The 23,888-nt window shown below is 40.3% G+C and overlaps 1 protein-coding gene across 1 annotated transcript in view; it reads right to left on the minus strand.

Moving 5' to 3' along the window:
• Positions 1 to 23,888, minus strand: part of LOC128743109 (chaoptin) — a 121,228-nt gene that overhangs the window by 21,600 nt on the left and 75,740 nt on the right. The window contains exon 3 of the mRNA XM_053839632.1: positions 19,378 to 22,582. Coding sequence (XP_053695607.1) covers positions 19,378 to 22,582 — 3,205 coding nt within the window. The remainder of the gene's footprint in view (positions 1 to 19,377; positions 22,583 to 23,888) is intronic.

The raw sequence follows: 23,888 nt of genomic DNA on the forward strand, positions 1-23,888 counted from the left end.
AAGATGTTGAAATGAGGAAACCTGGTCACTTGTTTTGGCTTACTTCCCAAGCACAGCTATCAAATTAGTATAGGTTTAGATCATCGTAAAGAATCTTCCAACCAATCACGAAGCGAGAATTCCGGTAAAACATAGGTTCATAATTTTCAATTTTTCAATAGTTCAACATCAAGAATCCATACTTTTCTTCATTTGGGCCAATTCTTAGAAGATTTTCCAATCGATTGGTGTAAGAATATTGAAAATCGTTCGGGAAATCACTAAGCTATTACACGGGTATAAATTTGATCTCCAAAACTAGCAAAATGACTTATGATTCCCGGTTTCTAGCTCATGATTTATGAAAATACACCATGAATAAAAATCATGATATCACGAGCTTCTTGCAGTACAACACAACGCAAAATCATGAACCAATCATGAAAATTATTCATGATTTTGTGCTGTCTGATATGGTAGTTCAGTCATGATTTGACATGAACTCACATTTCATGATTTTATGATTACATTCATGGCATCGGAATCAAATTTTTTTCCGTGTAGCGTTCAAAACCTGACCACTTTTCGAAAAATTTTTTTTGGAGTGACACCCTACCAGCTACCTTCCTGAAAGACGTAGTCCTACGTCAAAAATGAGGATTGCAAGGTAGCACTATTGTAAACCGAGTGACAAACCATCCAGAAAGGTTGACTAACCGTCCGTTGATTCGCAATACCTCTTGTGGGTGAAGTATGGGATCGCAACTGTTCAAAACAATTAGTGAACATTTGAATACGTTCCGTAAACAGCTGCTTGGCAAAGGTTCTGATTGATGTAGGAACAGAAGCGTTGTACGGGCGTCATGTTAACTTTGTGAATGCGCCTCTTGATTTTTTTGTTTTGTTTTGATTATAGTCACTCTAACCAGCTTGGGTCATTCGTGACTTCTGCGGGGTTGGGATTTGAACCCGGATCCTCGGCGTGAGAGATGTAAATGCTAACCACTACGCCGGGACTGACCCCCCTACTTGATTCTTCCGATCAACTGTTTGCAATTCGTGACTCTTCAGTTATTTTGTACCCCTAGGAGCTCAAAATCCCGAAGAAATCTTTGATTGGGCGACACTGAAGCAGTTTGTCGGGCTGTGGTTTTGGGTACAAATGGGATTGAATGGGTATTCAGGAACGACTGTGTTTTGTGGCGTAATGCGATTATGCTTCATCCGACCAAAATACGTATTGTCCATCTGTATGATGTTTTTGTAGAAACGGAATCAAAATTTTCTTCGGATCGAAGCAAACTGCGGCCGTGAATGGACGCAAAAATTTTCGTGTCTCAAGTTTTTCCTAAATTAATAATTATTTTGGGGAAAAAAGAAGAAAATTACACAGTAATACATAGTAATAGTGGTATGAAAAAAAGTGAATTTACAGGAAGAAAGAACGATTGTGTTTTGGTCAGAGAAAAGGTGAAAAATGAAATCTGCTGCCGACAATTGCGAACGGGAACGGATTGCCATATAAATTGGTATTTTGTTAGTGATTGAAACCTAACGTTTCTGGTATGTATGAAGTAATTAGAGTGGCTTGGTAAAATTTTGTGAAAGCGGAAGTAAAGGACAGTTTAAAGAAAACGGAATACAGAAACCAATATGACGTGAGTTTTAAATATTTATTTTATTAGGTTACTAAGCGCGTCCTTGAGTGACCAGAAGTGAAGAGGTCGACTCTCGTGGTCATAGCAACTACATGGCGTTGGTAGTCATGATGTTGTGCTGAAGTTCTTTATTGTTTAATACTTTTCGTCAAACCAGACTACGTTAGAGTACTTTGTCCATTGAATTGAACTTTTGTAGTAAACCGTTAAACCATTGACGAATTGCAGTTTCTACCGCTCAAAAACATTTATTTTCACAAATCTTAAATTAATATTTTGATCGTGAAACTGATTTAAGATGCTATTCTCTACTTGTACAAAGTATATAAAAGAATATTACTGTCAAATAAGTTTAGGAATGAAAGAGAGAATAATTTCCTTAAAATTTTTTAAATTTTATTGCTTAAATAAGTAATTAATCTATACTAATATATCTTTAGTAGCATGGTAGCTGCTGTCCTATATCTATTTTCAGAGAGCGAAAAAAGGCGCTATATCCTTGGCCTATTGCAGCTTGGCTTGTGGTTAATGCCATAAGTTCATCCCCGAGGGTCCGGAGTATTACTTAACTTTTATTAGCAATGATACTCCCAACGTTTACAATTTACACTTATAAATATAGGAACGGTTGGTACGAGACGTCCCCGTTTCTTCTTTCCCTGTTGATTTGAAATGTATCTATGTGTGAATAACTTATTCACACAAGATTCATTTCGCATAATCGTCTTCGCGGCAATACTTCACAGTTGGCCTGGCCGATTAAACATTTGCAATATATCTCGAATATTATGCAAATGTTAATACAGACAAGAAAATAATTTGAAATATTTCTATGATTAGCAATATTTAAAATTATTTCCAGGAATCCTTAATTGTGGCTGTGATGGTATTAATAAGAATAAGAATAAGAATAAGATAAGAATAAGAAACGGAATCAAAATTTTCTTCGTCTTTAAACATTCGTTCTGATACACATCTTGATTGATAGCCAAACCAGAGAGCTTGAACCATGGCTAAGAAATACCTTTTCCGGAAATGGTAATACGCAGCATTACTATCTGCTCAAACTTATGTTTAAACTTGTATTTTAAGTTCGGAGATGCTGTAGAACTATCCATGGAATAGTATCGATCATTTCCGGGAATGTGCGTCTTCGAAAGCGGGAAGTAACTTTCGTCGTCCAGCTCAAAACATTTTCCGGAATAAGTTTTATCAACCAGCGGCATTTCAGAGTCGAAATCTGTCCCTTAGTGTATTGCGGGGCTCTTGTCTTCTTTCGGCAGTTTATTCCAACTCTTTTCAATGTTTTGCAGATGTACTGGTCGGAACAGTTGAACTTTTTTGCGGCATTTCGTTAGCTCACGGAATCCTTGTCGTTAAAGGTACGAGAAAAAGAACGAAGTTCTTCTGCGTCCATAATTTTGGCGCTGGTCTTCCACTACTTTGCTTGCGAATGGTTGTTGTGGATCTTAGGATATGTTAAATAGTCGAAGTCGCAACATTTTCGCTTTTAATGCGGAACCGAAAGTCACTAACGTTATTGTGTTAGTGCGTCAAACACTGTACTGTACATCTCATGTGTTCGTTAAAACCCTAAACGTTTATTTGAATACTAGCTGACCCGACAAACTTCGTATTGCCACAAATTAACCTGTGTTGTACATAAATCATGAATCTCGGATGATCTTTGTCACAATCTCGAGTTTTGCAAGGCTCCCAATGGGCGGCGCTTCCGACGGCGGGTCACCGGCAACACTCGCGACCGTCTCGTCCTGATTGATCTAGTGTTACTATAGATAGTTTTTGTGGTCTTGTATTGACTAATGTTGTATGGAAGAGTCTCGAATTTCTCGAGTTTGATTAGTTTTTGAGTTTCGCAAAAATTTCTGTTTTATTTGTATGAGAGTCCATATCCCCCTACCACAGGGGTGAGAGGTCTCTAACTATCGTAAAATAAATTCAAGGCTCCAAAATCTCCCACATGCCAAATTTGGTTCCATTTTCTTGATTAGTTCTCAAGTTATAAGGAAATTTGAATTTCATTTGTATGGGAGCTCCCCTCTTAAAAGGGGAAGGGGTCGTAATTCACCATAGAAAAAATTTCTGCCATGTAAAACTCCCACATGCCAAATTTGGTTCCATTTGATTGATTAGTTCTCGAGATAAGAGGAAATTTGCATTTCATTTGTATGGAAGCCCACCCTCTTAAAGGGGAGATGGGCCATAACTCGCTTTCTAAAGAAGAGAGGGGTCTCAATTCACCATAGAAAAAAAATCTTGCGTCCAAACCCACTTACATGTCAAATTTGGTTCCATTTGCTTGATCAGTTCTCGAGTTATGAGGAAATTTGTTTTTCATTTGTATAGGAGCCCCCCCCCCCCTCTTAAAGTGGGGAAATCCATAGAAAATATACCATAGAAAATATTCTTGCCTACAAAAACACCCACATGATATATTTGGTTCCATTTGCTTGATTAGTTCTAGAGTTATGAGGAAATTTGTATTTCGTTTGTATGAGAGCCCCCCCTCTTAAGAAGGTAAGGGGTCCTAATTCATCATAGAAAAAATGGTTGCCTCCAAAAACACCCACATGCCAAATATGGTTCCATTTGCTTGATTAGTTCTCGAATTATGACGAAATTTGTATTTTATTTGTGTAGAAGCACCCCCTCTTAAAGTTGGGAGGGGTCCTAATTCACCATAGAAAATATTTTTGCCTCCAGAAACCTCCACATGCCAAATTTGGTTCTATTTGCTTGATTAGTTCTCGAGTTATGAGGAAATTTGAATTTCATTTGTATAGGAGCCCCCCCTTTTAAAGTGGGTAGGGGTCCCAATTCATCATAGAAAAAATTTTTGTCTCCAAAAACACCCACGTGCCAAATTTGGTTCCATTTGCTTGATTAGTTCTCGAGTTATGAGGAAATTTGTATTTCGTTTGTCTAGGAGCCCCCCCTCTTAGAGTTGGGAGGGGTTCTAATTCACTATAGAAAATATTCTTCCCATCGAAAACTTTCACATGCCAAATTTGGTTTCATTTGCTTGATTAGCTCTCGAGTTATGAGGAAATTTGTATTTCATTTGTATAGGAGCCCCCCCCCTCCTAAAGTGAGGAGGGGTCCCAGGTCATCATAGAAAAAAATTTTGTCTACAAAAACACCCACGTGTCAAATTTGGTTCCATTTGCTTGATTAGTTCTCGAGTTATGAGGAAATTTGTATTTCGTTTGTATAGGAGCCCCCCCTCTTAAAGTGAGGAGGGGTCCTTATTCACCATAGAAAATATTCATGCCCTCGAAAACTTTCACGTGCCAAATTTGGTTCCATTTGCTTGATTAGTTCTTCAGTTATGAGGATATTTGTATATCATGTGTATAGGATCTCCCCCTCCTAAAACGGGGAGGGGTCCCAATTCATCACAGAAAAAAATTTTGTCTCCAAAAACACCCACATGCCAAATTTGGTTCCATTTGCTTAATTACTTCTCGAGTTATGAGGCAAATTGTGTTTCTTTGGTACAGGAGCCCCCCCTCTTAAAGTGGGGAGGGGTCCTAATTTACTATAGAAAATATTCTTGCCATCGAAAACCTTCACATGCCAAATTTGGTTCCATTTGCTTGATTAGTTCTCGAGTTATGAGGAAATTTGTATTTCATTTGTATAGGAGCCCCCCCCCCTCCTAAAGTGAGGAGGGGTCCCAGGTCATCATAGAAAAAAATTTTGTCTCCAAAAACACCCACGTGTCAAATTTGGTTCCATTTGCTTGATTAGTTCTCGAGTTATGAGGAAATTTGTATTTCGTTTGTATAGGAGCCCCTCTCTTAAAGTGGGGAGGGGTCCTTATTCACCATAGAAAATATTCATGCCCTGGAAAACTTTCACGTGCCAAATTTTGTTCCATTTGCTTGATTAGTTCTTCAGTTATGAGGATATTTGTATATCATGTGTATAGGATCCCCCCCTCCTAAAACGGGGAGGGGTCCCAATTCATCACAGAAAAAATTTTTGTCTCCAAAAACACCCACATGCCAAATTTGGTTCCATTTGCTTAATTACTTCTCGAGTTATGAGGCAAATTGTGTTTCTTTGGTACAGGTGCCCCCCCTCTTAAAGTGGGGAGGGGTCCTACTTTACTATAGAAAATATTCTTGCCCTCAAAAACCTTCACATGCCAAATTTGGTTCCATTTGCTTGATTAGTTCTCGAGTTATGAGGAAATTTGTATGGAAGCCCCCCCTTTTAAAGAGGAGAGGAGTTATAATTCCCCTAATAAAGAGGGGAGGGGTCTCAATTTACCATAGAATAAATTCTTGTCACCGAAAACACCCACATGCCAAATTTTGTTCTATTTGCTTGATTAGTTGTCGAGTTATGCAGAAATTTGTGTTTCATTTGTATGGGAACCCCCCCTCTTAGTGGGGGGAGGGGTTTCTAACCATCACTAAAACCTTTCCTGGCCCCAAAATACCTCTACATGCATATTTTCATGCCGATTGGTTCAGTAGTTTTCGATTCTATAAGGAACATACGGACAGACAGACAGACAGACAGACAGACAGACAGACAGACAGAAATCCTTCTTTATAGGTATAGATTGCATTAGTATTGGTAATATATGTCAAATAGCGGAGCTTGCAAACATAAACAGCTGATCCGCAACCAATCGCACTGACTACAAACATCCCGAAAAAGGGTTTGTTTTCTTTATCAAGGCATTCCGATTCCATCAAAATTAACAGCAGCAACTGAATAATGCGTTGGATCACTAGGATCCGCTCGCATCGGATTGCGTTTTTGATTCCTGCATTTGCGTTTTGTTTGTTTACTTCACTCTAAGCTCATTGATGCGGCGAAAGTTGAAAGCTCTTTAAAAGCTCATTGATGTGACGAAAGTTTGATACTGTGTTGCTGCTTTTTCGGAAATCGCTAGTTCAACGAAATATGTGCGCAACCAAATATCTATTAACTAATTCCAAATTATTCATTGGTCGCTTTTATGAACACGTAATGATCGATATGATCAGGTAAATTTATTTTCCATTAGCAATTATGTTTTGCTGAGCGTTTATTGATTCATAGCAGATCGATAAATTGAATTACAAGTTTTAGGAAATTATAACAGCGCTGGAAGCATTGAAAGCGTGCACTGCCAATACAGGTGCATTTTAAGGCACAAAACAATACATGGTTCGAATGGTAGCCATTTACCCAGCCATCTTTGAGCCACTTTCGGTTTCCCCTTAATATGTTCTACCGTATACTTTTTGCCGAGATCTTTGTGCAATTCGTAGAAGTGTACAACGCACTCGTGAAATGCTTTTCTTGATTACTTTTCGAGTTATGCAGAAATTTGCGTTTCATTTCTATGGGAGTAACCCCCCCCCCCCCTTCCTCCCGCCCCTTTTAGAAGGAGGTGGGGTATCTAACTATCATAAGAACTTCTTTTTCTGAGTGGTTTTAACCCAAAGGGTCATTCACCACTTATCATAAGAACTTTCCTCGGTCACAAAAACCCCTGCATACAAATTTTCATGCCGATCGGTTCAGTTTTTTCTGAGTCTAAAGAACAGACAGACAGAAATTCATTTTTCTTATATATAAAAATGGAAGTGAAAAAGTTCGACCGCGCATCACTTGAGAACGGAGCGTCCGATTTGAGCCGTCTTTTCTTTATTGTGTTCGTTTCCACCACCGCTATGTTTTTACGGCGAGAAAAGTTGAAAAATTTACTCGGAAGATAGGAAAACTCGAAAATTTGGTTTTCCATATAAAACCCGCAACGCATTGTATGCGCCATGTCGTTGGCTGCTATGATCATCGTACGATTTTTTGCAGCACCGTTGTCGTATTCAAACAAACACGTGGTTACCTTCATTGGAATCGCCACATCTAACAATGCTATTAAACATTTTGGGGGTTTACAATTTCAGAAAATAACCAATCAATATCCAACTTATTAATCAACCTAAACTCAAGCCTAAAGCGTCAGCAATAAAATTCGTTAATTTCATTCATTCGTTCATTCATTTATCAAATTTATAAAACAAACACGAATCATTTTGATTCATTTTTACATCGGATGCGTAGCCAGAAGATCCAGTGCAGGTTAACAAAAGGTTTAAGCACTAAATTCACTAAATTGCCACTTCCCAAACGTCAAATGAAGAATACATTTTGCATATGTTAACGGATTATGAGCATATTCGGTTTAACTGAATATCAAGCTAATAAATCAACAAAATACTTTTAAAAAATACTGAACGAAGCAACTATTATACATCGTATTTAAGGGATCAGTCCCGGCGTAGTGGTTAGCATTCACGCCTTTTACGCCGAGGACCCGGGTTCAAATCCCAACCCCGCAGAAGTCACGAATGACCCAAGCTGGTTAAAGTGACTATAATCAAAACAAAAAACAATCGTATTTAACTTTCAGTCGATTTCATTTCGTATTAGACTCTTTAGAAGTGTAAAAAGGTTTAGAAAATGACGCTTTTATGTTAAATTGTTTTAGTGCGTGAACTACCAAAGGAACAATACAGCGATCAATTGATTTTGTGGAATAATAAAATTTAGTTTGTTTTGAGAATTGAGAATAACAGTTATCGAGATTCAGCAATGCAATTCCTTTGGGTAATTCTTATCAATAGATTTATGAATCAAAAAAAAAAATTAAAATCTGATGACTATTGATATTGAATACATATCAGAATATAAAATTGGCCCTTAAATTATCGAGAAATTCCAAAGTTGCAGCAGACGATATTAGCCGTCGTACCAAATTTTACAATTTTACAATATATTAACATCCAGTATTACTATTTTTAACCAGCAGAGTTTATAAAACAAGACTCAATGCAACTACCACAAACACGACTGTTGATATTGCGGGGATTGGCAAACCAACTTTTACACCGATATGCATTTCTTACTAATGACTTAATACAGTTGTTAAATTTAGACATTCTCTGAAATCCCAGCGTTTAATAAACCAAACGCAGAACTCCTTAGACAACGGCAAAACTTGACTTATACCTAGAAAATATCCTTTTTTCTAAAACGCAGCAGGAGTTCATCTGAAGTTTACATATCGTATATTTAGCCCAATTTGTGGCAGTACGAAGTTTGCCGGGTCTTCTAGTATAGGTATAAATTTGCAAACAATTAATTTGCAACCGTGCAGAATAAAACTTTCTTGTTACCCATCTTAACCAATCACGTTGAAAATACAACAGCAACAAAAACTTGAGCAAGCAATTGAAGAAGGACAAAAATTCAGTTAACCTTTTAAGTTAAATGAAAGTATTAACTGTGAGACAGCATCATATTTCATCTCAGCCGTCAGTGCAAGGCACCACCCTACTTGTTCCGGCATTGTTCGACCGTATTGTGACACTTGGCAGCTCGGAAACAAATCAGCATCGTCATCAGACAAATAAAGACTTTTCCGTGTTTCACCGCATCCGGTGTTGGGCGGTAACCGCCAGCCCGCCCAACAGCGCAAATAGAAGAAAAAGTTTGCGCAAATGTGTGGGTACAAGTTTAAATTTATGCAACAATAAAACATAAATAAAGCGTGAATCAAAAGAATACGCCCTACCGCCCGATATCACCACGGCCCAGAATCAGGTCAAAAAGAGCAACAGCAAAATGTGAGTGTGAAAGTTTATCTCCACCTGCTGTTTATATTGCTAATTGAAAAATTATAAAAACTTTTACAGCTTTCTTGTCTTCCCGTTTCCGATTGCTGCAGATTGCTACTGGTAAGAAATCTATCGACCACCGGCACACCGCACCGGTTCAGCAGATAAATTCGAGCAAATCTTACCCGAGAAGATAGTCCGTTGTTGTTTGTCGAGCACTATGCATATAACCTTGAGCAAAGAATATTAATTCCTCTCAATTGGAAGAAAACTTTCCTGAACTTACCCTCCGCTTACCGGGGCTGAAAGAGAGCTGCAAGTTTCCGGTATGAGTCAATTGTTTTTTTTTTTCTGGCAAAGAAAGCAAAAACTGAGCTAACTGAGTCTACTCGACTATCTTGCTGCTTTGTCGGTAAGGGGTGGCTTATAGCTGACGGAACGTAGTTGAGAGGTAGAAGAGTACTTCAATGTTGCACTGTTTTTCGCTATTGGCTTGATTGGAAGAGGTGGTGGAAATAGTTTACTAGACGAAAAACATTCAAAATTGCATTTCTTGTAAACTTAATTGAAAACTTTGTGTACCTAAATGAAGTGGTCGATTTGTGAGTATTTTTTCGATGATGTTTTTGTAACTTATAGTAAATTACTATGCCAAGTTTTCTTCCTTTTTGGAATCATACAATTGAGAATTGAATGGTTGATTTTTTTTACAAATAACCATGCGACCTCATTTTACATGTTATAACAAACAGTTGCAATTTATAGCAATATTTCAAATTAAATATTCGTTTATTGTTTAAAATTTGATTAATTCTTGTGAACGACTGGTAGAAACACTTAACACTGATCTTTCTAAAGGGTAATTTCAATGATAATATCTTAATTAAGGTTTTGTTATTAAACAACAGACGAGAATATACACATATATACACATCTGAGAATGATTTTGAAATGTTTTGTTAATTACCTACTCATGAAAGGTTCATCAACGGTGCGGCATTCTACAATGCCAAATAGTAACGGCCTTGAATTTGATTCCGCTTGTTTTATTTTTTCTTCTCTCTCAGCTGCAGAAAATCTATAAACCCGAAAAGTTAACCACATCGTAACGAAATTAGTTTTACGACCTAACTTTTCGCCCCATCGAGTTCGGTTGATTGCACAGCTGGAGCAAAATCGCACCCTCATCAACAGCTGTTCGTTTTTCCAGTAAGCAGGAAAAAAAAATAAAGGAGAGTTTCATCCACTTTGCGTCGTAATCGGACTACTCTTTGGTAACTTTTTCAATATAAGTTTCTCTGCCAAGGGTCGAAATTATCAATGTGTTTGCTAAAATAAGCAAAGTATTTTTGCTAAGTGATCATCCCAAAAACCGGAACTAGTGGTATAGCACCATATACAAATACTCAAATAGTTTTATTTGAACATAAAATGCGACCTCGTTGAGAACTCAATTTTTGAACGTTGTCTATGCCTTCCCATCGATCGGCAAGGACATAAACACAATTAAAATAGTCGTAAAATAATTCGCCTCCAATCTGTATCGAGCCGTCATAAAGCCTAATGAAGAGCCATTTTGACTCCTCCGCTCTTTCGTCAAGGTTGTACAGCCTAATTTGTTCCACCTGCCTCCATAGTTTCTGTGAAGCTTCCGTTATAAACCCTAACTCTGACTAGTCCACGAGATCCCTCCCCCAGGCGATGATTTCCCGCATTTATAGGCCTATTAAATGAATCGTTCAAGCACGTCCGCGTCAGCTTTCTTTCCCGATCGACAGCAATGACAGTTAATGTGTTACAAGTTTCCCTCCCCTTCCTTCGTCGTTGTCGCCGGTGATCACAACAAGGACGATGTCAAAGTGTACATATAAACCGATAATCACCGTCTCATTTGGTGCCATCCCGAATAATTTTCGCTTGTCGCAAAGCATATACTATGGGTGGCGTGGCGTGCGGCCAGGCAAACGCTCGTCTCGCAAAGTCTCGAGTGAAAATCAATCCCACCAACCACCGACCGTACCGTTTCCGACGACGAACAATTTCTTAACAATAGAAGACATTACCGCCTTTGCCACAAAGGCCAAAGGCAAGACCCAGCGGGTGCGGGAAGTTTGGGCTGTTACGTGCTGTTGCACGCTGTCACTTTCTACACGACATACATACGTCATTTCCGGCGAGGAGCCAAAAACGTGACGGGGAAAGTCTTACGAAAATGGAAAAACGATCATTTTTTTCCTCATGCGTTCGCATGGAAATGCTAAATGATTGTCACATTATAAGCTGTTTATGACGCGTAATAGAAAGATACAGGGAAGTTCTTACGTTCGCTTTTTTCTACAGCCGTTCCAGCCAGCGCACGACGGACGGAACGCTGTCTTGTTTATTCCTGGAAAAAAGTGTTTAAATATAGCACCCGATTTAGCGGAGATTGAGTAATTCGTTTGCCGTGGATGTTATTTTATTGTAAATTTGAAAAATTAAATTTTCCAATATAAAAAGAACTGCATCAAAATGTTTTTTTTTTTTTTTCCTGTATGGACTCATCACTGCGACCAGTATGGTTAGATCTATTGTGATATCGCCTGGGTGTTTGTTGTATAACCCGCACTGCATTTATTTTGGCTATAGTCGCTATTGAGTGAGCGATATGCTTATTGAATTTTTTTATGCGTGCTTGTGTGTAATTGGGTACCCTTCTTTCAATACTTTACTCTACTTTACCCACCTCGTTCCACATGACAGCGCACAGTCCCCAATTATAGTCATCCCTGGTGTAGCAAACCAGTGCATTTTTACTATAAGGGTCTCATTTTTGCACTGTCAATAGGCCATATCGGGATAATATAGAACTCAGCATGAAGGAAGGGCGATGAGGGGCCTGAGAATAAACCCATGCTAAAGTCACTTTGACATCGAATGGCCTGATTCTACTAAGATTCGAACCCATGACCATTCGCTTGTCAAAGCAGACTCGGTAACCTTGCGGCTACAGAGCCCCCCATCAAAATGTTTGGACTACTTTTAAGCTAACAGTATAGGAGCCCCCCCCCCTCCTAAAAAGGGGAGGGGTACTAATTCATCATAGAAAAAATTTTGCCTCCAAAAACCCCCACATGCCAAATTTGGTTCCAATTGATTGATTAGTTCTCGAGTTATCAGGAAATTTGTATTTCATTAGCATGGAAGCCCCACCCTTTTAAAAGGGGGAGGGGTCATAATTCCCTTCTTAAAGAGGTTAAGGGTCTCAATTCACTATAGAAAAAAATTCTGCCTCCAAAACACTCACTTGCCAAATTTGATTCCATTTGCTCGATTAGTTCTCTAGTTATGCAGAAGTATGTGTTTCATTTGCATGTCAGCCCTTTCCCCTCTTAGTGAGAGAGGGGTCTCTTACTATCAGAAGAACCTTCCCCGGCCCCAAAAACCCCTACATGCAAATTTCCACGCCGATCGGTTCAGTAGTTTTCGATTCTATAAGGAACATACGGACAGACAGTCAGAAATCCATTTTTTATGGGTATAGATTATTTTGACGTAGGACTACGTCTTACGGCAAGTTTTGAGATAGGGTGTTATTCCAAAAAATCGAAAAATGCGAGCGTCACGAAAAATGAAAGGCTTTGAGCGCTAATAGCTCAGCGGTTTTCCGATCGATTTTCAATATTCTTACACCAATCGATCGGAAAATCTTCTAAGAATTAACCCAAACGAAGAAAAGTATGGATTCTTGATGTTGAACTATTGATAAATTGAAAATAATGAACCTTTGTTTTACCAGAATTCTCGCTTCGTGATTGGTTGGAAGATTTTTTACGATGATCTAAACCTATACCAATTTGACATCTGTGCTTGGGAAGTAAGCCAAGACAAGTGACAAAGTTCCCTCATTTCAACAAGATTTCTTAACACTGAGGTTAAACCTAGACCATTTTGATGTCCTTGCTTGGGAAGTACGCCAGAAAGAGTGACAAAGCCCCATCGTGCCAACTACACTACAAAGAGACTTACGTAGTCCTGCGTCACCTATATATGCGGTCGTGTCTTGTACACAACCCCTCTGATTTTTAGTGAAGAGTTGTGAAGAAACAAGTGGGTGCCGAATTCTATATTCCGATGCAAAATTTGCATCAACTATTCTTGTTGGTTCGATCTGGACTGAATTATAGACAAATTATTGTGTTCACAAGGAAACATCACTGTCGGTCACATGCTTAGAGCTTAACCATGTATAGTGTATTCCTGTCGATCCATATCTTTTCACCGTCTGTTAATATATCTGGCGTTCCGCAACGGAGCAATTTAGGACCATTTTTGTTCGTCATTTTCTTCAACGATGTTGTATTCTCGCTTGGTTATAGGTGCAAACTTATTTACGCCGATGGTTTGAAAATCTATGTAGTGGTGCGCTCTATCGAGGACTGCCTCCTTTAGCAAATATTGCTAAACGTGTTCGTCAATTGGTGTCAGCTGAACGAACTTGCTATCAGTATCGCAAAATGCAACGTCATGACCTTTCAACGTTCTACAGATCCGATTATGTTTGATTACCATATCGACGGTACTATTCTGAAGCGAGTTGACCGTATAACGGACCTTAATATTCTACTGGATCCTAAGTTTACCTTCCATGCGCACTACAAGTCATTTCCAAGGCAAACCGACAACTTGGCTTCATCTCCAAAATTACCAAGGACCCCATTGCTTAAAGGCATTCATCATAAGCTATCAAATCACAGCTTGGTTACGAGACTACTATCTACACCGTGTTGTGATCTTTACTAGAGGAGCTGAATATAAACCCCACAAAAACAGTTGACCATTCACTAGGCGCAGGACACAAACTGTTACTCCCCCTATACTAATTGGTGTCAGACTGAGCTTCAGTAATGAAATCAAACTTCTCGGAATAATTCTGCATAAAAACCTGAACTTGGCAGCCCACCTAGATTATACTGTTAACAAAGCATCTCAGTGAAAATACAGGGCTGTAGACTAAACAGTTAAACAATGAGCTGCGCACAATCAGGGGACTCCTAACCTAACTGGACATAGTTCTGCTCTTCATTATTTAAATAATATCGGATGATGCAGACACATGCCGCTTTTGTAATTCTGAACTTTCAAAGTTCAGCTCATCTGTTCTGCAATTGCGGGGCTCTTGCTTCATCTAGGCATAACTTCTTCGGAAGTTTCGTTCTTACTCCATATCTAGTATGGAACCCAAATCCTAAAAGGTTATTGATTTTATTAACCTTGAAGAATTGAGGCACACGATTACAGCTAACTAGGTCAATTTCATCCATGGATATGAACAGTTCGTAAACTCAGTACAGCAATCGAAGTCTCCCCCATAAGACGATCTTTAAGACTATCACAGTAGCCTTTTAATCGATTGTCTTTTTGGCATAAAGGGTGTCCCACATCTAATTGCACCACGGAAGAAACGCTGTAGAAAATTACCCATTTGTTATTTTCTCCTCAAAACTTGAGTAGAAGTAACTTAGAATGTATTGTTTACAGTCTATTTTTATCGCGGTTAGTTTTTCGAAAATTGGAAAAAATGGCGTCACTCGAAAAGCAACGTCGCGAATTTATTTTGCGCAAGCACCTGGAAAATCCTCAACTCTCTCATCATGAACGATGTGACTTGCGTCAAGGCGGACTTCCGGGAGCTTCCAGGGCTACTGTACTTCACCGTCCAGCACAAGTTTAATGTTCTGGAGGAAGTAAGGATTCAGAATCTTTTATAGTTTGCCAAGAAATACATCATGTGGCAAACAGAGTGCGCTGTTCGGGACTTCTGGGACTGCAAACGGGCAGATCTACCTCAAGGAGTGTCTACAGAAGTATCTGCTTCCTCTGTCGAAGCAACTCGAGGGCCCTGTGATCTTCTGGCCGGATCTACCTTCGTGCCAATATTCAAAGGATGTACTGGAGTGGTACGAAGCCAACGGAGTCACTTTCGTACCCAAGGACTTGAACGCCTCCAACGCACCGGAACTAAGGCCCATCGAAAAATACTAAGCTATTTTGAAGCAGGTACTACGGAAGCATTCCAAGGAGGTCAAGTCTGAGAAAGACATGAAGAAAAAGTAGATTTCCGTACAGATGAGTGGAGTTAAGGGGACTGAAACGACAAATTTTTTTGAAAAAATAAATATTTTTTTATTTCAGATTTTGATTCTGATTTTGATGCCGCACTGGAATGCTTATGTGTACGATCGTTTTTCGGCCACTTCCCGTGGTCGGATCATTACAAAATTAGTATCAAAATAAGCGGAAATGACTACAGAATCAAAATCTGAAATAAAGAAATAATGATTTTTTCAAAAATTTTAGTCGTTTATGTCCCCTTAAGCATAAGGTGCGAGTATACGGTTATGGTTTTGAAGTTGAATGAAACAAATATGCCAAAAGCTTACTAATGGGTTATATTTTGTTGTCTCAAAGTTTGAAAAGGATCGGTCAATTAGGTAATTTTCTACAGCGTTTCTTCCGTAATGCAGTATGATGTGGGACACCCTTTACAAAAAAGGCATCACTGCTTAATCTGCACAGGGCCTCGCCTGCGGTAACACCGACTCTGCTGCAGAGCGTGATAAGCCTGCTTAAGCTTATAACCGGATTTTTGATTTTTTGATTTTTGATTTTTGAGGATGTTAGATGAGAAGAATGCAGCACGAACGTCGATGCTGCAGCAGGGGCCCGTCAAAACCTTAAACAATATATACAGAAACGAAGACAGCAAACCCACTTTTTCCGGAACAAGAAGCGCCGCCTGGAAGAAATGGAGTGCGAGGACATGGAACAGCTGTATCGTTCTACAAGAAACTGAACGCATTTCGCAGAGGCTTCGTGCCGCGAGCCGAAACATGTTGAGGCATAGACGGAGGGATCTTGTCGGATGAACGTGAGGTGATCGATAGGTGGAAGCAGCACTACAATGAGCACCTGAATGGCGCGGAGATGGAATACTAAGACAGCAGGGAGAATGACTACATCAGTACGTCGGATAATGGTGATGTGCCGACCCCCACGATAGGTGAAGTGATTGAAGCCAGGCAGCTGGCAAGAATGGCATCGCAGCGGATTTCATCAAAATGGGTCCGGATAGGTTGGCTACCTGTCTGCACCGGCTGATGGTCAGGATCTGGGAAACAAATCAGCTACCGGAGGTGTGCAAGGAGGGAGTAATATGCCCAATAAACAAGAAGGGCGACAAGTTGGAATGTGAGAACTTTCGAGCAATCACCATTCTTAACGCCGCCTATGAGGTGCTTTCTCAGATCATCTTTAGCCGTTTATCGCCGCTAGCAGATAGATTCGTGAGAAGTTGTTATGCCGGTTTTGTAGACGAGCGATTACAACGGACGAAACCTGCGACAGATCCTACGCCCCACCTAAGTCCTTACGCACCAGCTATTCATAGATTTCAAGACCGCCCACGATACTATCGATCGTGAAAAGCTAAGGAAAATTATGGACGAAAACGGCTTTCCCGGGAAGCTGACTAGACTGATGAAGGCCACGATGGATGCTGTTCGGTGCTGTGTGAAGAAACATACAAGGGACTTCGACAAGGTGATGGTATTTCCTGTCTCCTATTTAACATCGCGCTAGAAGAAGTCATGAAACGTGCGGATTTTAACATGAAATACGCACACGCATTCTTACCGCAAGTCGTACTTATTACGGACTGCACAAGACCCTAAGGTCTGGTAAGCTTCACTCCCGTACCAAACCTACCATATACAAGACGCCAATAAGACCGGTAGTCCACTACGGGTACGAAACATGGACAATGCTCGATGGGGACTTGAAAGCACTGGCCGTTTTTGAACGTCGTGTTCTTGGCACTATCTTTGGCGGTATATGTGAGAACGGTGTATGGAGGAGAAGGATGAACCACGAGCTGGCGCAGCTCTTCGGTAAACCCAGTATCCAAAAAGTTGCTAAAGCTGGAAGGTTACAATGGGCGGGACATGCTGTGAGAATGCCGGACAACAACTACGCAAAAATAGTTTTCGCCTAGAACCCGATTGTACCAGATGCAGAGGTTCGCAGCATGCTCGATGGTTAGACCAAGTGGAGCAGGCCCTGGAAAGTGTGGGACAGTCGAGAAATTGGAGACGCACAGACATAGACCGAGTTAGTTGGCAAAACATTGCATATTGCAGGCCAAATCCTGAGGGACAGCGAACCAGGATAAGTAAGTAAGTAAACGGTTTTATGAAATTGGTTATGAAAATCAGTATAATCAATATATATAGAATGCCAGTGTCGCTGCAGTGCGCGTGGTAAACATCACACATGTTCAGATAATGTATTTACATTATATATGCATATGTGTGTGCCTGAGATTCATCAAAAGGGGAATCTCATTGTCAAACTTTGACAACCAGTTTAAAATTTCAAATATTGCTGCTAAATAACGTGATTGGAAACTTTGCTTGCTGAAAATTTCTGAAAAAATTGGTGCAAAAGGGCGTAGTTATGGGAATCAATTCATCCGGACGAAAAGAAAAAGAACGTTTAAAAACATTTCACTGGCATGAAAACACAGCAATGAGCGCACTGATGACAGCACCAACCAGCGCACAGATAAAGAACAGATAAATAACAATGAGCAACTTTGACAATGAAGTTCCCGATTCACAGACTTGATACAGATTGTTAGCATCATGTTTACCACAATGAGTCCTGTAGAAAAACAGCGACACTGGCATTCTATATATATATTGATTCTACTTGAAAATCGCAAGAAAAACGTATTAAATCTTGAAACGGTTACTTGGGTGATGTTCGAGAAAATTTCCGTTGGTGTTATCAGGGAGACCTCGAATTAGTTAAGTAGTGTTTCCATTTATAGTTCTTTAACTATACAAAAAATGCCCTAAAATACCCTTTATACATTGCCAAAACTATATAAAAGATTTAGAAATGATTGTCAAAATGCTTTGTATTAGAAAGGCATTTCAAGTCAATTGAAATATGATACTAACTAGTATAACTCTTGTTTAGGATTTACTCAAAAAGCCAACGCAGTGAAGACAATTTAATTCTATAGTAGTTTAGGATAAGCTGAGACATGATGTAGTGGATCAAAAGCCACAAAATACGATCATTAAGACTGTCGCAGTGGCCTTTCAACCCAATGCCCTTCTGGCATACAAAAAAAGATGCATTAGATGATAGTTGATTTATTTCTAGCATAATTATTTTTACACGAGACGTTAGATTAGAACTACCTACTATATAAGAGCCTTGTTCGGTCTGTATCCAAGATCATACCCCTGACAGGATGCTTTTTTGTGTGACTATAATTGAAGCGAGCTATACGCTTTACACGAACCTGAAACTAGGCAGGATTTGTTGTGTGCCAAAAAGAGAAGGATTCCCAAAATTTCGTGTTACAAACAAACATAAGGTCAGTGCCATGGCCAAACCCTAATGGCACAGTGACTAATCTAATGTAAAAGAACCTTATCTGTAACCAAAACCAGGCCCCTGATAGGACGCCATATTTTCGTTGTAAGAATCGTAACTCGCTCCATAAACGCTTTGTAAAAAGCTGAACCTGATGCGAGCATCTCACGAATCCTCTCTTACCCATGGCAGGTTTTGCTGTGCACTCGAAAAAGAAGTAAACATAACAACATTCTTGACAGAGCGATGTATGGATGTCAGTGCCCTGATCAAAACCCCAGCGCGGAGTATGCGAACGCTCAAACCAATTACACATGTCAGATTGCAGTCAAGACAAGCATCAGTAACGTTTTGCATCTAGCATTAGAGGCACATTTAAGCGTTTTGGTCATACATTCCGGTTATCTCCGTTACAGTGAATCTAGTTGATCTCAGCAAAAAAGTGTTTTTTCATCAAATTTATAAAAAATTTGGTTAATTACCCCCGATCCGCTGTCAATTAGACGCGAGGCAACGCGCGCTAGTTAATCTATATATGCAAGCTCTACATATTGGTGAATCGTACAAATTATAACAGCGTTACTGTATAGAGATTGCAATCGAGTGAAAGATCTTAATTGATAAATATCCTTAAAGTGAAGAAAAGAAGCAAAAACGCTAAACACACTCACCCGCATCATCTGGCGCATCTCCTCCTTCGGTATCAGATTGACCTGAGCCGTCTCCCGCAGCCACCGCCTCAGCCAGTGGCCAAGCCACACCAGACCGCAGTCACACTGCAGCGGATTGTTGGAAATGTCGAGCCCGGCAGTGACGCTGCGCGTCCCCACCGCGTCCCACGAGCTGGCATTCGGATAGAAGCTGTCGGGCGCCAGCGCCACCAGCATGTTATCCGACAGATCGATGCTCAGCTTGGGGATGTACTTCAGCGCGTAGAATATCCCCGGTGGCAGATCGTTCACCAGGGTGTTTCGTATCCGCAGCTTTAGGTCGTGATTCCGGGCCAACCCGACGAACGCCTTGTGATGGATGGACACCAACCGCCGACCGGTGATTTCCACCAGGTTTAGCTTCGTTAGGGTGTGCATTTTGGACGTGAACAGATCGTCGTCGATGTGGTCTTCGAACACGTTTACGTATAGCTCCTGTAGTCCTCGTAGTTTGGAGATAAGTTCGGAGAAATTGTGCTGCGAATTGATGCGCAGCTTTTTCAAATTGTGCAGTTTGATGAATATGTCCGAGTTGGAAATTTTAATGTCTTCGATGTACAGCTCTTCGAGGCGCCTTGTTTGACCGAAATCATGTAAGGAAATTTTGCGAATCGGGTTGCGTGAGATATCCAGCACTCGGAGTGATTGCGGCAGGTTTCGTAGCAGGTTTGTGAGGTTGTTGATTTTGTTGTTGTCTGCGTAGAATTCTCGCATGTAGTACAGCTCTTCGAGCGTGTCTATGTCTTGAATATGGTTGTGGCTGATGTCCAGCGAAACTAGCTGGGGTAGTATCAATGATGGAAGCCGGTACAGACCGGTTTGCTGCAGGTTCAGGACTCGTAAACGAGGAACGCTAAAGAAAAGTTCCTTAAAGTTAATGGTAATGAACGGATTCCAGCTAAGATCCAAAATGGTTAGATTGTGGAGATTAGCGAAGGCGCTTTCTGGGATGAGTTTGATTTGATTGTTGGAGAGATTAAGCTCGAGCAGGAACTGAGTGCTGGTGAACATGTACGAATCGAGAAAATCAAGAAGATTGTTACTGAATTGAATGGACCGCAGTGTAAATCCAATGTCGGCGAACGCTGTAGCTTGCCAGGCTGCGAAGAGATTATTCGATAAATCCAGGTATTCGATTCGTGTATTGAGGAAAGCATCCCTGGGCACCGCTCGCAGTCGGTTGTTGCTCAGCTTTAGCAGTCGTAGCTTTTTCAATGGAGAAAATTGTTCTATCTGCAGGACCTCAATTTTGTTATCGCTCAAATCGAATTCCTGTAGGTTCACCAGACCGGAAAAGCTGCGACGCCGTAGTGATGATATATTGTTGTGGGCCAGATTGAGAATTTCCAGTATCTGTAAATCGCCAAAGGCGTGATTTCCGAGTGTGCTGAAATTGTTCCAATTTAGATAGAGGATACGGAGGGAGTAGGCCAATGCACGGAAGGCGCCCGTGTCGTGCAGCATATTATGGCTAGCGTCCAGTGAATAGACATACAGCAGTGAATTGACATCGCCATCGAAATTATCGATCGCATTGTTGCTAATATTTAGCCGCATCGGGGTGGTGGCATTGGAAACGTGCTTGAACATTTTCAATGAAAACGACCCCAACTCGTTGTACATAAGGTCAACACTGAGCAGTGCCGGCAGGAAACTGAACGCACATTCGCTCACATTCTGTATGCCATTGAATGACAGATCCACGTACGTTAGGTAGGGTAAATCATAGAAACTGTTTTTCTCGATGGTTTTTATTTTATTGGAGGACAAATTTATGATTTGAATCAGCTCCAGATTGTCGAACGTGCTGGTGTGCAGTGTTTCGATCAGGTTGAATGATAAATCAATTTCCACGAGATTTTTGTGTATGTCCGCGCGGAACACTGTACGTGGCAGCCGGGTGATACGATTGAACGCGAAATTGACGTACGTCAGCTGGCCGAGCGATGAAAGAGCCTCATCAGGAATTAGCTTCAGATTGTTATTATCCAGCCCAAGCCACATTAACTCCGTTAGTACGCTCAGCGCATCCATTGGGTATTCCTCGCGGTAGATTCCGAACGATAATTCTAGAATTTTCAACGTACCGGAAATGTTATCGAACACGTTCGGATGCACGTAGTGTATGTCGTTAAAGCTCAGACTAATTTCCTTAATCGTATCCAGCCCGTTGAACGCACCGTAATTGAGGCTGGTAATTTTATTGTTTCTCAGCAGCAAAGTTTGCAAATTGGCGCCCCAACCGACGAAGCCATTTTCCTCGATTTCCGCTATTTTATTGTAACCCATGTTGAGGTACGACAGCTCGGTACAATTAACCAATCCATCCACCGGGATTGCGGTGAAATTATTACCACTCAGCGAAAGCACTTTCAGCGTCGGCGGAAACCTGCCAACCGTCGTAAGCTCATTGGAGGTTAAGTATAAGTACCGCAGCCTGTTCAAAGTATCAATCGCACTCGGCACCACCAGCAATTGATTTCGCTCTAAATCTAAATATTCCAGAGAATTTTCCAACGTAGCAAACGCTTCATCATCTACCGTCTCGATAAAATTAAATGCCAGCACCATATGTACCACCCCTAAGTCGCGAAAAGCATCCGCCGGAATGGCACGAATAAAATTTTTATCGAAATTAATTGCCTTCACTCGAACGGTTCCATTGAACAATGCCGACGGCAGCTCATCGATCAGATTAATACTCAGATCTAACTTTTCGAATTTAATCTTCACCGCTCCAAGTTCCACTCCAGCTAGTTTCGAAATGAGATTATCCTTCAGCGAAAGAATCCTCAAATCGTGCAGATGCTCCAGTACCGCCGCCGGAAACTGAGTGAGAATGTTTTTCGACAAATCGATGGTCACCAGCGTCCGGGGAAAGGTATTCGGGCTGATGTGTGCAATCCGGTTCGAGCTGATGTCCAGCCAGACCAGTTTTTTCAGCTTGGCGAAGGGTTTGTTTTGCTGTTGTGGCGGTTGAACCGGTGTGTGCTGCTTTGCGGTGATAATCGACGAAGAAGCCTGAAACGTCGGAACGGTGTGGTTCGAACGTCGGTCCTCGTGCGAGAAGAACGAAACCTCCGAGATGGAGTTTCCGGAAATGTGCAAACTGCGCAGCGAATCCGCCAGGCCACCCCAGTTGCCGTCCAGGTGGTGTATGTTATTTCTGGAATTAGAGGGAATAATTTATGGAAAGCGATATTAGTGAACATAGAAAAGCAACGTAGAATTTGCAATTTGGTTGAGTTGCAGTGAATGCTGAATTTTATCTAACAATATTTAGAAAACAAAACCTGATTTAATCGTTTGGTTGCGTACTGCGTTTGTTTTCATAAAATTTTTGGGAATTGAATAAGTTTACAAAGTTTGAACAAAATAGGAGCACTTATAAATTTTGATAGATCCTTTTTTCATGAAATTGCTGAGTAAGTTGTTACTAATTTGAATGTGCTAGTCAAAGTAAGTTGTAAGAGTAAATATTATTCTTTAATAGAGTAAGGAGGGGTAAAAGTGCGATGCGGGTAAAAGTGCGATTCAATGATTTATCAGTGCGGATTCCGAGTAAATTGACTACATTGGCATGGATGGGTGAGTACTTTGACAACTTAAATCTATCATAAACATTTATTGTTTACGAGTCATAGTTGCTGAGTTATGGGTAAAAGTTATTTTAGAACGGTTTTGATGTAATATTTCGTTGTACGGCAAATACGATATCAACAGGAGGATATTACTTATTGACAAATTGTAGCAGCGTTTTACATCACTCAGATATCTCTCTTGAAATTGCGGTGAGAAGAATTTACAAAATAGATTTTGCTTTTCCATAATTTAATCAAACCCCGCCAAGCGCCTAGCGGGGCAAAAGTTCGATTTATTGACGGGGTAAAAGTTCGATTCATGGATCGAGAATCTAACTTATTTTACTGACGGGACGACGACACTATGCAAGTCCTTACGACTTGTAAGCTACTGCGCGCAACGCTGTACATCCGTCAGCGTTATAGCCGCGATTCTCAACGGGGTTGTTCGGGGAAAGGTTTCGTTTCTATCACGGAGCGAAAAAATTCGTTTGTTTCAAACGAACTTTTTATAACAACCTAAAAATATTTTTGTTTCAAAACGAAATTCTATTTGAATCAAGAAAATAACTGTTTTGAATTAAAAGTAAAGTAGTCAAATTGAGTTTTCGATGTAAATATTTTCATTTCAATCATACATATCAGTTTGAAACGAAATGAAATTTCGGTTTGTGCGTAAAACAACCATAAATGTGGTTGAAACAACATTTTTACCTTTGTTATAGAGTAAGGATGCGATTTAATGATTTATCGGTGCAGATTCCGAGTAAATTGACTAGATTGGCGTTAATGGGTGACTACTTTGACTGCTTGAATCTAACGTAAACTTTGGTTGCTTACGAAGCATAGTTGCTGAGTTATGTGCAATTGTTATTTTAGGGCGGTTTTGAT

Source organism: Sabethes cyaneus, chromosome 3 (assembly GCF_943734655.1).
Source record: "Sabethes cyaneus chromosome 3, idSabCyanKW18_F2, whole genome shotgun sequence".
NCBI lineage: Eukaryota > Metazoa > Arthropoda > Insecta > Diptera > Culicidae > Sabethes > Sabethes cyaneus.